The sequence below is a fragment of the Rana temporaria genome, chromosome 2, assembly GCF_905171775.1.
Source record: "Rana temporaria chromosome 2, aRanTem1.1, whole genome shotgun sequence".
Taxonomy (NCBI): Eukaryota; Metazoa; Chordata; class Amphibia; order Anura; family Ranidae; genus Rana; species Rana temporaria.
This window is the reverse complement of record NC_053490.1, coordinates 254,282,372-254,296,522: the sequence shown is the minus strand read 5'-3', so window position 1 is coordinate 254,296,522 and position 14,151 is coordinate 254,282,372. Positions and strand designations below refer to the sequence as shown.

At 40.5% G+C, this 14,151-nt stretch overlaps 1 protein-coding gene across 1 annotated transcript in view; it reads right to left on the bottom strand.

Annotated features, from left to right (window-relative positions):
• Nucleotides 1-6,927: 6,927 nt before the first annotated feature.
• The window catches only part of TLCD3A (TLC domain containing 3A), a 51,030-nt gene continuing 43,806 nt past the window's right edge, over nucleotides 6,928-14,151 (bottom strand). Inside the window, exons 4-5 of the mRNA XM_040336779.1 lie at nucleotides 13,659-13,754; nucleotides 6,928-7,558 (exon numbers count right to left, since the gene is read on the bottom strand). Coding sequence (XP_040192713.1) covers nucleotides 7,289-7,558; nucleotides 13,659-13,754 — 366 coding nt within the window. The 3' untranslated portion in view covers nucleotides 6,928-7,288. The remainder of the gene's footprint in view (nucleotides 7,559-13,658; nucleotides 13,755-14,151) is intronic.

The window sequence follows — 14,151 nt, the reverse complement described above, 5'->3', positions numbered from 1 at the left end:
ATGGCTCCCGCTGCTGTCTGAACCAATGATGAGGGAGCCTCTGCTATTGTGCACATCCTTGGATCAAGACTAAGAAAGTATTTAAAGGGGGGGGGGGTGGTAGGAGCTGCATGCATAAGGTTTTTTACCTTATTGCAGAGAATGCAATAAGGTAAAAAAAACTTTCTTCCTTTAGACTTTAGAACCACTTTAATTTCTAAACAATGATATTGCTTTGGATATATTTATCATTATTTTGTATCATGATATTCATATGTATATGCCACTGTGTATAAAAATGTATTTAAAGTGTCTTTGTATGTTCTCCCACTAAGACTAATACCATATGGGTGCTTCTATGGACATCAGAGGGCAAAGCCAGTCTGGGGTCTGATCACCTATCACAGTAAATGTTTTTTTTTTTTTGGGTGAAAATCTAAACTTCTTTCTTTCCTGGAGATTTAACATGACTTCCAAAATCTCCTCGATGACCAGAGCTGTGAGACTAGAAAGAAAAAGCGACTACTGTAAACAAGGAAAATCTAGACCTGCTGTGACAGGTCGCTGTCAGTTTTGGTGGTCTAGATTAAAAAGAAAAATTTTAATACAGTAAAACCTTGGATTGCAACCATAATTCGTTCCGGAAACATGCTTGTAATCCAAAGCACTTGTATATCAAAGCAAATTTCCCCATAAGAAATAATGGAAAATCAGGTGATTCATTTCACAACCATTTACTCATAGGTTCTTCAGTTTATAGTCCATATAAAAAGATTATAGCAATGTGATAGGTTGTGTATCTATAAACAGGTCCATCCACAAATGGCAGCCTCCACAAGGGGATTGGAAGCAAAATCCAGATGGAGCTACAGAGTATAAAAGAGAAGAGAGGCGCCTCTAAGTGTAGCAATATGTTTCTAAATGTTGTACCTTCAATAAATGTAACCATAATGCTACACTTAGAGGCTCCTCTCTTCTATTTTATACTCAGTTGTGACATGATACTACTCTTATATCAAGACATCGCTTGTATATCAAATCAAAATGTATTTAAAAATGTTGCTTGTCTTGCAAAACACTCTCAAACCAAGTTTACTCTCAAACCAAGGTTTTATTGTATTCTCTTCAAGATTAAGAATGTGATGAGATGACGACATAAACATCATCATAATGTAACTACATCTAACAGCTTTTTTGCAGATCGTTGTTGACTGGAGAGCAACTTCCACTGACAAACTTGTCGTTAGTCACAAGCTACAATATTTTATCATACCATGAACAAAAACTCCAGTAAGTATAGCTTGTAAAATTAGGGGGAAATAACTTCTATAGAACTTTCAGAGATAAAAGCTTTCGAAGGAAATACACATGCATCATACTATCATTAGTAAACACTGCTCTTTTAGTATTTGGGCCTTTTTTAACCTTAGAAAGAGAAGGTATAGACTTATATTCAAGTGACCCACTGCAATATACTGTCTAGTGAAAAAGTAAGTACACTCCATGGTAATTGTTAATTTTTTCAGCATACTGGGCTCCATTCATTAAGTGGACCGCATTCGTTATTAAGGTGATCTGACACATTTTTCCCAAATACCGCATGCGATGCTGAAAATGTCAATTCACTATCCTTTTATGCAGTATTTACCTCAAAAAGCAAAAACGCTTGCTAAAAATACCACAGTCAATTCACTAAAGGAAATGCAGAATGTAAACAAAAAAAAACAGTGTGCCCCCCAATCCATACCAGGCCCTTTATGGAAATAATCTGCAAGTGACATAGCTTTCAAACAACTGCTGGTTTGATCAGGACTGGCTGACAATATGATGCTAATGGAAGTCTTTAAGAACCCCAAAATTGCATTGCAGCATGTACAGGTAGACCTTTCAACTGTTGGGGTCAAAGTGCATACACCTACAATCAGACATAGACCGCACCACTTCAATCTGCAAGAAAGGTGTGTTGGGAAAAAAAAAGCCTTTGCTGTCCTAAAAGAACATTAGAGAAATATTAGACTTTTGGAACAATTTACTGAGAACTGATTAATCAAAATTAGAGCTACTTGGTCACAGTAACTGTAGACTTGTTTGCCACAAGCCAAGGAGTACATCAGAAGAAGTACATTGTAACAACTGTGAAGCATGGTGGTGGAAATGTTATGATTTGGGGTTGTATTACTGCATCAGGGCCTGAACAGCTCACAGTTATCAAGTCAAAGGTATACACCAATCAGCCATAACATTATGACCACAAACAAATGAACTAAATAACATTGATTGTTGCAATGGCATGTGAATGTGATATATTAGGCAGCAGATAAACATTTTGTCCGTGAAGCTTATGTGTTTAAAGCAAAATAAAAATAATGGGCAAGCAAGCATAAGGGTTTGAATGGCTTTGACAAGGACCAAACTGTAATGGCAAAAGGACCGGACCAGAGCATTTCCAAAACTGCAGCTCTTGAGAGATGTTTCAGGTCGGCAAAGGTCAGGACCTACCAAAAGTGGCCCAAGGAAGGAAAGCAGGTGAATCTATGACAGGGTCATGGGTGGTCAAGACTCACTGAGGCAGTTGGAGGCATATTGCAGCTCAAATTGCTGAAAAATTCTGGTTCATATAGGAAAGTGTCAGAACCCACAGTGCAATACAGTTTGTTGCATATCAGGCAGTTTAGCCACAGACTGGTCAGGGTGCTCATGCTGACCTGTGTCCACAGCCAAAAACACCTACAATTGGCATGTGAACTCTAGAACTAGACCACAGGAGCAAAGGAAGAAGGTTGTCTGGTCTGATGAATTCAAGAATAGTTTGAAGAGCGCAACAAGGAGATTTTTTATGGTGTTATCCAGATATCAATCCAATCGGGCATCTGTGGGATAAACTGAAAAAACAAGTCAGATACATGGAGGCCCCACCTTACAACTTACAGGACTTAAAGAATCTGCTACTGATGGCTCTGTGCCAGATACCGCAGCATGCCTTCAGAGGTTTAGTGGAGTCCATGCCTTGAAATGTTATGAAGGGTATGTGATCTGTGTATTCTGCATCATAATAAAGTGGCCTGATGAAAATGGATTGGCTGAGTGGCGCATATACTTAATAGATACAGCTTTACAGAGCACCCGGTGGCCTGATATCCATCGGGCAGCGCTACTTCACCCGGTGTATAAGACGACCCCCGGTTTTTGGCTGTGTAATTCAAGTGTAAAAGGTCTTCTTATACGCCAGAAAATACGGTAGGTTAAAGCTGAACCAATATCTTTCAAGACTTTCAGAGCCTTTCAACATAACAATGATCCAAATCACACAAGCAAATCCACCAAGGAATGGCTCAAAAGGAAAAAATCGATTATGGACTGCCTAGTCAAACCCATGATTTGATTCCTATTTAAATTGTATAGGGGGTGTTTAAATAGGCAGCTCATGCAAGGAAACCCGCAAACATCTTGCAACTCAAAGAATTCTGCATTAAGACGTGATTAAAAATGTTACTGGCTCGATGCCAAAGACTGGTAGGTAGTCATGCAAGATGCCTGCAAGAATTTCTGTTAAAGGGGACAATACCAATTTTGGACTTTTTTTTTCTGCAGTACACCATTACATATTTTGATTAAAGAAATTACAAAAAAAGCAACCTTCTATTTTGTTCTTATTGATGTATATCATCTTTGTCTGTAGGCAATATTTGAATCAAAATCTAACGTTTGACTGTTCACATATGTTGAAGGATTAAAATATGTCATGGGGTTTACTTAGTTTTTTACTTCACTGTAGGTCCTGTGTGTTGCATGCAACTGTATATATATTTTTCTTTCTTTATGGTCCGTTAAGAATCTTTATTTTTTCCTGTCCCATACTCCTTCTTCTAGACTGCTAACTGTGCAATAACCACAAGTAAAATAGTTATAAGATAGTTGGTTTAGCAATTAAAGTGGCTGTAACCCTAAAATAAAAAAGCTTCTGTTCCTTTAAGGCATGAGCTATATCATTGTGTTTTTGCAGTGTAAGTTGTCCCAGTGTGCAGTGTAGTGTAAGTTGTCCTATTCTTTGATCTAAAATACCTAGTTGATCCTGCCTATTCCTGTGTTCTCCTCTGTCCTAACCACGGCAACCATGGCTGCTGATCCATGATACCATGGTCAGTTTTCGTACCTCCATCATCACGTTCTCTGCTGTGAGTCTCCCCCTCTCCCCTCCCTCCCTGCCTGTCTGTTCCAAGTCTGTGTGTGAGAGATTATCTCCTCCCTGCCCCTTCCGTCCTGCTGCTATTGCCTGTGGCTTGAAAGTAACATTTAAAATAAATTGCATCCCCTCTGTTTTATCAGTATACAAAGTACAGTGCGTCCGTTCTTTTTTATTTATTTGAATCCTAAATACCTTCTTACACAGCACTGATGTGCAGTCACTCCCTCTGCTGGATGGCTGACATCGGAGGAGTATCTCAGTCCCTCCCTCTGCATTCCTTAGATCGGGGAAGGGGAGTGGAGGAGGACACGTGACAACACAGAGGTGCTGTGAGAAAAGGTACTTAGAATTCAGATTTTAGAAAAATGGACACACAGTACTTTGTATCTTGTTAAAAAACAGGGGGGGGGGGGGCAACGTAATTTAACTGATTTAAGTTACACTGCCGCAAATTTCCTAAGTTAGGTATCGATCCACAACACACTTACCTGGAAATTTGCGGCGGTGTAACTCAAATCCGTCCGGCGCAAGGCGTTCCTAATCTAATGGGGCGAGTCCCATTTAAATTAGGCGCGCTCCCGCGCCGGACGTACTGCGCATGCTTGTGACGCAATTTTCCCGACGTGCTTTGCGCGACGTGACGTCATTTTTTGATCGGCGCATAGCGTAGTTCCGTATTCCCGTACGGCTTACGCAATCGATGTAAAATTTAAAAATTCGACGCGGGAAAGACGGCCATACTTTACACAGCAGTACGCCTGCTGTGTAAAATTAGGGCTGGTTTACAAAAGTGTAACTAAGCGACGGGAAACTAACGTAGCGGCGACGTAGCGAACGCGAAAAAGCTTTGGGGATCGACGTAACTCCTCATTAGCATACCCGCCGCGTAATTTCGACGATGAATGCCCCCAGCGGCGGTCGCGGTACTGCATCTTAAGATCCGGCAGTGTAAAACTATTACACCTGCCGGATCTTCTGTCTATCTCTTGGAAACTGATTCTGTGGATCAGTTCCAAAGATAGAAACAGGGATACGACGGCGTATCAGTAGATACGCCGGCGTATCAGTAGATACGCCGGCGTATCCCTTTTGAGGATCTGGCCCTATGATTTTACAACCACTTTAACTAATCAGAAAAAGAATACTGAGTGACAGAGGATACAGTAAGATCTGTCTATATACTGTCCACTGTTTTAATATAGTTTATTCGAGGTATACACAAATACATTCTTCTGTATCACAATCTTCTTGCTACAGTGAAAGAATTGTTAAAGGAGAAGTATAGCCACAGCTATTTTCCGTTCTTCACAACTGTGACCCGCTTTCAGTCTTGTTAGCACGTTGTTGGCTGACGCCACTGAGCAGGAAAATGCTTTACATCTGAGATCCACCCAAATGCCTTGACTGGCAGCTTGCTAAACTTCTCAGCGAGCCGCTGGGAGATTGAGACACCCGCTCCCGCCCCCCTCCACAGCCCAGTGCTACAGTGAGCACTGGAGAGGCAGAACAGAGAGCCAGTGACTGACAGTCACTGAAGGCTGAGACCCAAACAATCAAGGGTGTTAGCTTGGTTCTGTCTTAGAGCCCTCGGGGGGGGGGGGGGGGAATGCAGCTTTGGATTGATGCTGCATTTATCTAGGTGAGTATAATTTTTTTTTTTACAAGCCAATACTTCTCTTTGAATGGTCTCCCAGCCTTATTACTTTCAGGATAACAGGAATTATACAGTATATACTAAGTATGAAATGTTATGTTAACCACTTGCCGACTGGCTCACGCTGATATACATCGGCAGAATGGCTTGGCGAAACCCCCATATGGGTACGTTGTCCCCTTTAAGAGCCCGATGTGCGATTGCCACCGGCCACCTGCGAACCTGGCCACGAGAGCCAGCACGGGGATGTGTGTGTGTGTGTCTCCTCCCCAAGTTAGTTCTAACCCCATACAGTTAGAAACACTAACTAGGGAACAGAGTTAACCCCTTCCCTACCAGTGACATTTACACAGTAAACAGTGCATTTTTAAAGGACTGATCGCAGTATAAATGTCAATGGTCCCAAAAAATGTGTCCAATCTGTCCACCGCAATGTCGCAGTACCGCTAAAAATCGCAGATCACCGCCATTACTAGTAAAAAAAATAAAAAAAAACATAAATCTTTCCCATAGTTTGTAGACGCTATGACTTTTGCGCAAATCAAACAATATATGCTTTTTGCTATATTATTTTAGCAAAAATATGTAGAAGAATATATCTTGGCCTAATACATAAAACATTATATGTATTTTATTCATCTTTTGTGCAATATATCCTTATACGCCATTAATAAACAGGTAATCTACCTTACCTACTGATTCGTTCTGCCCTAAAGTTTTGTTTCATTTAAAGTCCCATTTTCCTTTAGTCCCCATTGTTCCCCCCTTTTTTCATATCTTGGCCTAAACTGATGAAGAAATGTGTTTTTAAAAAAAAAAATTGGGTTATTTATTATAGTAAAAAATAGTTTTTTTTTTTCAAAATTGTCGCTCTTTTTTTGTTTATAGCGCAAAAAATAAAAACCGCAGAGGTGATAAAATACCACCAAAAGAAAGCTCTATTTGTGGAAAATGTTTTGCTTGTGTGACCACGTAATTGTCAGTTAAAGCGACGCAGTGCCAAATTGTTAAATGTGCTCTGCTCAGGAAGGGAGTAAAATCTTCCGAGGCTAAAGATGGTAATTAACATAACTTACTTGCTAATATCGGTTCAAATGATGCAATCTACTAATAAAATAAATCTTTAATTTACTTAATAATCAGTTACTGTATGCAATTGTAATTCCGAAAGCTACACCTCAAACACTTGACAAATTAGCTATAAAAAATATAGTGCAATACTGATGTAGAAATTGTGACTTACAAATTTTTTTTTTTTAGATCTGACAAAATAGTGTTTTACATTAACGTATAAGTTTGTAACAAATTTCCATAATTGTTTCTACACATATCAAGTAGTCTGCAAGGCCTCACAGGGCTAGTATGACAGTTAGTTGCAGTACCGTCAGTCTCTATCCCTTACAAGGGACCGCATTGCCAAAAAAAAAAAAAGACTGCTATGTGCCATGACTTGGTCATACAGGTGACTGTTATCTGTCTTTGCTGGAGCTAGGACTGGTATAAAGTCTTAAGGCTTTTCTGCAAATGAGCCAAAACCAGTATATCTGTGGAGCCATAATGGAGGCATTTATAATGTTGCAGTGCAGGGGAATGTTGAAAGGTACTTTATACAGTGGAATCCCATACTGCTTTCCGTAGGCATTGTACATAAAAGGAAAGAGCAGGATGCGGCAGATGAAAAACGTTAAGAGCACAAATGCGCCATTTACTTTATGCAAGAAGGAGTTCTGCAAATTCAACTGTAAAAAAAAAAAAGGAAAATAAATTAGTGTCTTTCAATACATTACATTATGTACCAGTTCTAAAGTAAAAAAAGAAACCACATAACAAAGTGAATCTGTCAATATATTAAAAATAAAAAAGCCCTCTCTGTAAAAAAAAAAGGGTTAATACCCCCTGCGTGCTTCGCCATCTTAGTTTTATTGAATAGCTACATTGTCTTAAAGTGTTACTATGCCCAGAACAGAAAAAAATCTGTCTGTATATGCATTAAAGCATGTTTGTTATACTCTTTGGAACCTAAGGGGTTAATCCCATGCATTGTGTAATGAGGCTGTTTAATCCTGTCTTCTCTGATCCTCCCCTTCTTTTACTGTCCCCAATCCAGGGGGTGCATGGGATCAACACAGGACCAATCAGCACTGTCCTGACAGAAAGTCAGGGGTCATGCAGTCTCATAGGACAGTCAGAGAAGAATGAAAACGCATACAAGCATTAAGCAGTGCTTGGCCGGACACTTATAGAAGTCACAAGCTTTATCAGTTTATATAATTGCATTTCCATGTTCTGTGTACTGTGGGAGACCAGATATAATAAATGCAGGGTCCTGGGTTTAGTAACACTTTAGGAAACTGTTCTGTAGTCATGTAGAAACCAGTTGGTAATAAGAGTGCACATTGAGGGGATTAGGCACCGGAAAGTGTGATGGATGCAAAAGATTCTTCAGCAGGCTAAGTTCTCCAAGATAGTTAATACTGAGGTTGCCAGCAGCAAGACAGGTATTCATTTTTCCTATACAAGGAGTGTTTTTTTGTTTTTTCATTTTAAATCTAGTGACAGAGTCCCTTAGGATAAATCATGGAATACTGTAACATAGCTATATTCTGTGTATGAAGTAAAAATGACAGATTTCGGGATTTATATCCTGTAACAAAACCTGAGAATCATCAGGATAATAGATAGAAACAGACAGCGCACTGGCCTAGTGCATTATCCAACAACAAATTTATCGTAGAGTAAATATAACTACTCCAAAACGTAGGTAGTACAAGCACATTGTCTCAGCTTTGCCAAAGCCTCTAGTTTAAGGAGGACCTTCCCAGGGTCCCTGCTGGCTGATGCGTTTCAAAGGTATGTTCTTCATCAGAATTCAGCTATGGCCAGCCTGCACTGAGGAAAGTAAAGACATCAATTTGGCTGAGCTGTATACTGTACAACTCAGGACTAGCCAAACACAAATTACAATCGTTTTGCCAGCTAAAAGAGCTGCCAAGTATACACTTCAATTGTGTACTTAGCTATTTGATTGGGGATCAGCTCTGAGCCAATAAAACAATATAACTCTCCCTTGGGTCAATATGACTAGATCTTGTTTTTATTAAAGATTTCCAAAGTACATGTAGAAAAAATATCACAACATGATATATATCCCAAGACCATTACACATTTTTTATTACGCCACCAACAGTGACGGCATTGTGGTTTTTCCAAAAGCAGATGTTATATATATATATATATATATATATATATATATATATATACTGTATATACTATTAAGCTGTACATTCTTACATAAGGATTAAAAAAAATAATAATATTGAAGATAGAACAACGGTTGAAGATTAAATCTAACATCGGTGGATAGAGTATTTGTCAGCATTACTTTCTAGAACAATTGTATCATTAAGGGTAAGAAAAAAATGCAGGAAGAAGTGAAGGGAAAGGAGGAGACAATATGCAAAGAACAAAAATAAGTAATGAGAAGAAGACGCGCAGTGCACAAAAAGCATAGAGGCTGACCCACCAAGCCATGTCTGGATTGCTTATTGCATCACATCAGGACTTTGGAACACACGTCGGCTCCAGGGACAGCTAGATGTGTTGTTGCCATTCAGGTACCCACATAATGTGAGTAGCATTTTTAAACTTTGCATCATTTTTATAATAAATATATTACACTATGATCTATCTCTGGGTCTCTTATTTGCTCTTTGAATGAATGACAGTTTGTATTAGAGAGACCTTGAAGATGGGAGATATTGGCATCCTAATGGAGAAGAACTGAGAGGAAAAATGGCCACAGGGAAAACCCCATGAGGCTTGTAGGCTGCTCATAAAAAGGTTACCACACACGCTTTTTTCATTGAATTGGGACTGTTTTCGTCATGCTATATGTTATGGACTTTAAAGTATTGACAAATCTTTTTCTGTAAAATTATGCATATTGCCTAAGGCCCCGTACACACGACCAAGTTTCTCGGCAGAATTCAGCCAGAAACTCGATCGGAGATCCTCGGCGGCTTCACAAGGAACTTGACGAGCAAAACGATGTGTTTTACGTGTGTACGGGGCCTGACAGTATATTGGTACCTATCTATATTGAAAAACGCTTGTCTTTGTATTTTTACTAGACATACGTAGTTTGCCTTTTAGTTTCTATTTTGACCACTTGACTTCCAGAAGGTTTTACCTGCTTCATGACTAGGGCATTGTTTGCTATTCAACACTGTATTCAGACAACACTGTATTCAAATTCAATTTTTATAAAAAAAAATCACACAAATAGAGCTTTATTTTGATGGTATTTAATCATTACTGTTTTTTGGGGGTTTTTTTTTGCGATAAAAACAAAAATAACTTTTTTCCACGTGGGTAGGTATCACATGGGTAGGTACAGAGCATGATGGGATTGTGAGGCCTATATAGGTCCGATGCACCCGCGCACCCGTCATTGCAGCGAGGAGAGGCGACGTGTCAACATCGGGAGAAGAAGAGAAGTGAAGAACATGACGTCACAGCACGGAAGAAGAACTCACAGCGGAGAGCGGCGAACATAGAAGGAGACCCCCGGAGAGTTGAGAAGGCCCCCCGGATAGCGGAGAAGACCCGTCGGGATAGCGGAAGAAGAAGCCCCCCCGCCGAAGACGCCGGAGGAAACCCGCTGGGGGGTGGGGGCTTTTTTAAAAGCGACCCCCCCCGGCGGTGGAAGAGAACAAGACGGCGGCCCCCACCCACCCGAAGACGTCAAAGAAGAAGCCCCCCCCTGGTAAACAGAGCTAATAAAGAAGACAGGGGGGGCCTCCGGAGCAGAAAAATAAATTATTTTAAAAACCCTTGTGTGGTGTGTTTATTAACTTTTACATTTTTCCTACAGGTGAATGGGTAGGGGTACGATGTACCCCATATCCATTCACTTAGGGTGGGGGGCCGGTATCTGGGGGCCCCCTTATTAAATGGGCTCCCAGATTCCGATAAGCCTCCCGTCCGCATACCCCGACAACCAACGGCCAGGGTTGTCGGGAAGGGGCCCTGTCCTCATCAACATGGGGACAGGGTGCTCTGAGGTGGGGGGGCCGCAGTGCGCCCCCCTGCCCCAGAGCACCCAACCCCCCAATGTTGAGGGCATGCAGCCTGGTACGGCTCAGGAGGGGGGGGGGCGCTCGGCGCTGGCTCCCGCGATGGGGCTCGTAGGTGCTCAATCTCGCCGAGAAAGAGAGCGAGATTGACACAATATCGGGTTCACCTACTGTAAAACACTACGACGTGCTGAGAAAAATGAAGTTCAATGCTTTCGAGCATGCGTCGACTTGATTCTGAGCATGCGTGGATTTTTGACCGATGGATTTCCCCGCAGACGATCGTTTTTTTAACCATAAGAAAAATTTAAAACAAGTTCTATTTTTTCATCGGTCTGTTTTCATCAGACGAACCGATCGTGTGTACAGGGCATTACAGTTGGACATGAACACCAAGTGCAACATTGTGCCTTCCTATCCACAAGTTTGTTAGCACAATGAAGAGTACTGCAGTATATATTTAGAGATTTTAGCCGATACCAGCAGAAAAGGACTTCATATGAATTCTCCCCTGGTAGATACAGTATTTACTATTTTCCCCTGCCCATCAAAAGTTTTGAGACTAGTTTTGTAACACAGTCACTGGGAGCACCGATCTTCATAAGTCAGTGTGCCAAAAGACATCATCCTGTGTACATCGGGAGCTGTGCAACTGGAGCTATTCTGGCCACATGCGTTACCACGTCTGCTATTTAATCATGGACAGCAAGTTAGAACAAAGAGAAAACGTGAAATTCTGCGTAAAATCTGCCACAGAGACATTCGACATGATTCGGCAAGTTTGCGGCAATGCTGCAATGAGTTGTTCAAGGTGTTTTGAGTGGCATGCGCACTTCAGGAACGGAAACATTTCACTGGAAGAGGAGAGATCAGGAAGCTCAAACCTTCAACGTGCCACTCAAAACACCTCGAACGACTAATTGCAGCATCGCCACAACCTTTCCGAATCATGTCTCAGTTTCACGCAGAATTTCACATTTGCTCTTTGTTCTAACTTGCTGTCTATGATGAAATAGCAGACATGGCAACGCACATGGTCAGAATAGCACCAGTTGTACAGCTCCCAATGTACACAGGGCGATGTCTTTTGGCACATTTGACTTATGAAAGTTGGTGCTCCCTCTGGTCATGCTTGCAGCCTTGTGCTGCCACCTCTTGGAGTGTTACAAAACTAGTCTCAAAACTTTTTGATATCGCCTCGTAATGTGTTTTGGGTATAATTTAGAAAATTAAATGGGAGCCTGTACTAAGGAGATAAGGCCTAGAGTGTGTGGATTAGTGCGACATTTACTTTTGAATTATTGTAAAAAAAAATACAAGCAGATAGGTAGCTCTATATTTGTGAAGAGACATGTTATGTCTTTTCTGCAATAAGAGAAACTTACTTGTCTGCTCGCAGTCTTCTATTGAATGTGCACTGAGCTGCACATGCAGGGCCGCTGATAAGCCAGTACAACTGGCCCTGTTGTAGGGGGCCCCGGGCCAGCAGGGGCCCCCTTTTTTTTTAGGGGTCCGGAGGTCCCCAGGCGCCCGGAGGCCCACAGATGACAACTCCCCTTTTTTTTATTTATTTTTTATAAAAAATATATATATTTTTTTAATATATTTTTATTTTAATTTTTATTAAAGGGCCATTTTTTTTTATTTATTTATTTTTTTAGAGGTCCGGGGGTCCCCAGGGGTCCGAAGGCCCCCATGGCCCCCGGATGGCAACCCCCCTTTTTTTATTTATTTTTTATAAAAAAAAATATATTTTTTCTAATATATATATTTTTTTATTTTTTATTAAAGGGACAATTTTTTTTTCTTAGGGGTACGGGGATCCCCAGGGGCCCGGGATGAAAACACCCCTTTTTTTTATAAAAAAAATTAATACATTTTTATATATTTTTTTATTTCATATATATATATATATATTATTAAAGGGCTCATGAGGTCTCCATGTGGCAAACCCCCCCTTTTTTTTTTTTTTTTATAAATATTTTTTTTTTTTAAATTAAAGGGCCCAGAGGTCCCCAGGGCCCTGAATGGCAACCCCCCCCCTTTTTTTTTTTTATAAATGTTTATTTATTTATTTTATATATTTTTTTATTTTTAAATTTTTATTAATAATTTGTAAAGGGCCCCCCTCCGCTTCTCAATTCGTGGCAGCCCCCCCCCTCCCGCTTCTCAATTTCAATTTCAGACGGCAGAACCCCCCCCCCGGTTCTCTGCTCCAGGTGCCTACCAATGCCGCCAATCCGTAACGTGCTGCAGAGACAGTTTCAAGGCGGGGCCAGGGGTGGAGCTAAAGGCGGGACCAGGGGTGGAGCTGAAGGGGGCCCCGTTAGGTAGGCTGTACGGGGCCCCATGATTTCTATCAGTGGCCCTGTGCACATGTGTGGGTTGTGTCAGAATGACTGACTCCCATGTGCATGCGTGGGCCTACGTCATTCCCCACCAGCTGACTGAAAACCCAACATCTGGTAGTAGCATGGGAAGATAACAGTGGTCGCTAGAAAGTGGATGTGAGTATTTTCCAGAGTTTAGTTCCTTTTTAAATAAGGGAATAGCGTTTTTTTTCCAGTAACAATTATTACATTGGAATTGGTATGTTTTCAAATCAAGTATCATAAGGATCAGAGAGTGCCAACAATAACATGAAAATTCCATTCTGCATTTGCATACAAAAAAAAAAAAATATGTAAAAATGTTTACATCAGCTAAACTCTACACATTTAAAAATGATAATAGCTATAATTATGTAACAAAAAAAGAATCATACCTGTATTAAAACTTTTCCAAGTGATACAAATGGAGTACTCATTTCTGCCACAAAGAGGCAGCCTACAAAGAAATCTCCAATGTCTCTCCTTAAAAACTGTAAAATATAATAAGTAATTAGACTTATAATGAGTTAGGATGATTGTTAAAGATAATTGACTGATAATGACACCCAAATCCAACATTTCAGCTATTGTGTGTGTCAGGACACTGAATCCACTTAAAAAAGTGCCTGTCACATATTTTAATGATAAAAGAACATGACCAGTAAAAAGCAGGAATGAATGTATTCTTCACATACCTTTTTTTATGTTTATGTGTGCTCTAATTTCCCAAACCTGAGACGCTAAATATGCTGATCTAGAATGAAATCGAAACCCTGGTGTGCTCCCAAGGGTAAATGATAGCACTGCAACCCGACTGTACAATCTCTGTACACTCAACTCTGCCAATCAAGAGAAGCCTTGTATTTTTATTATTGAACCTAAGGCTTC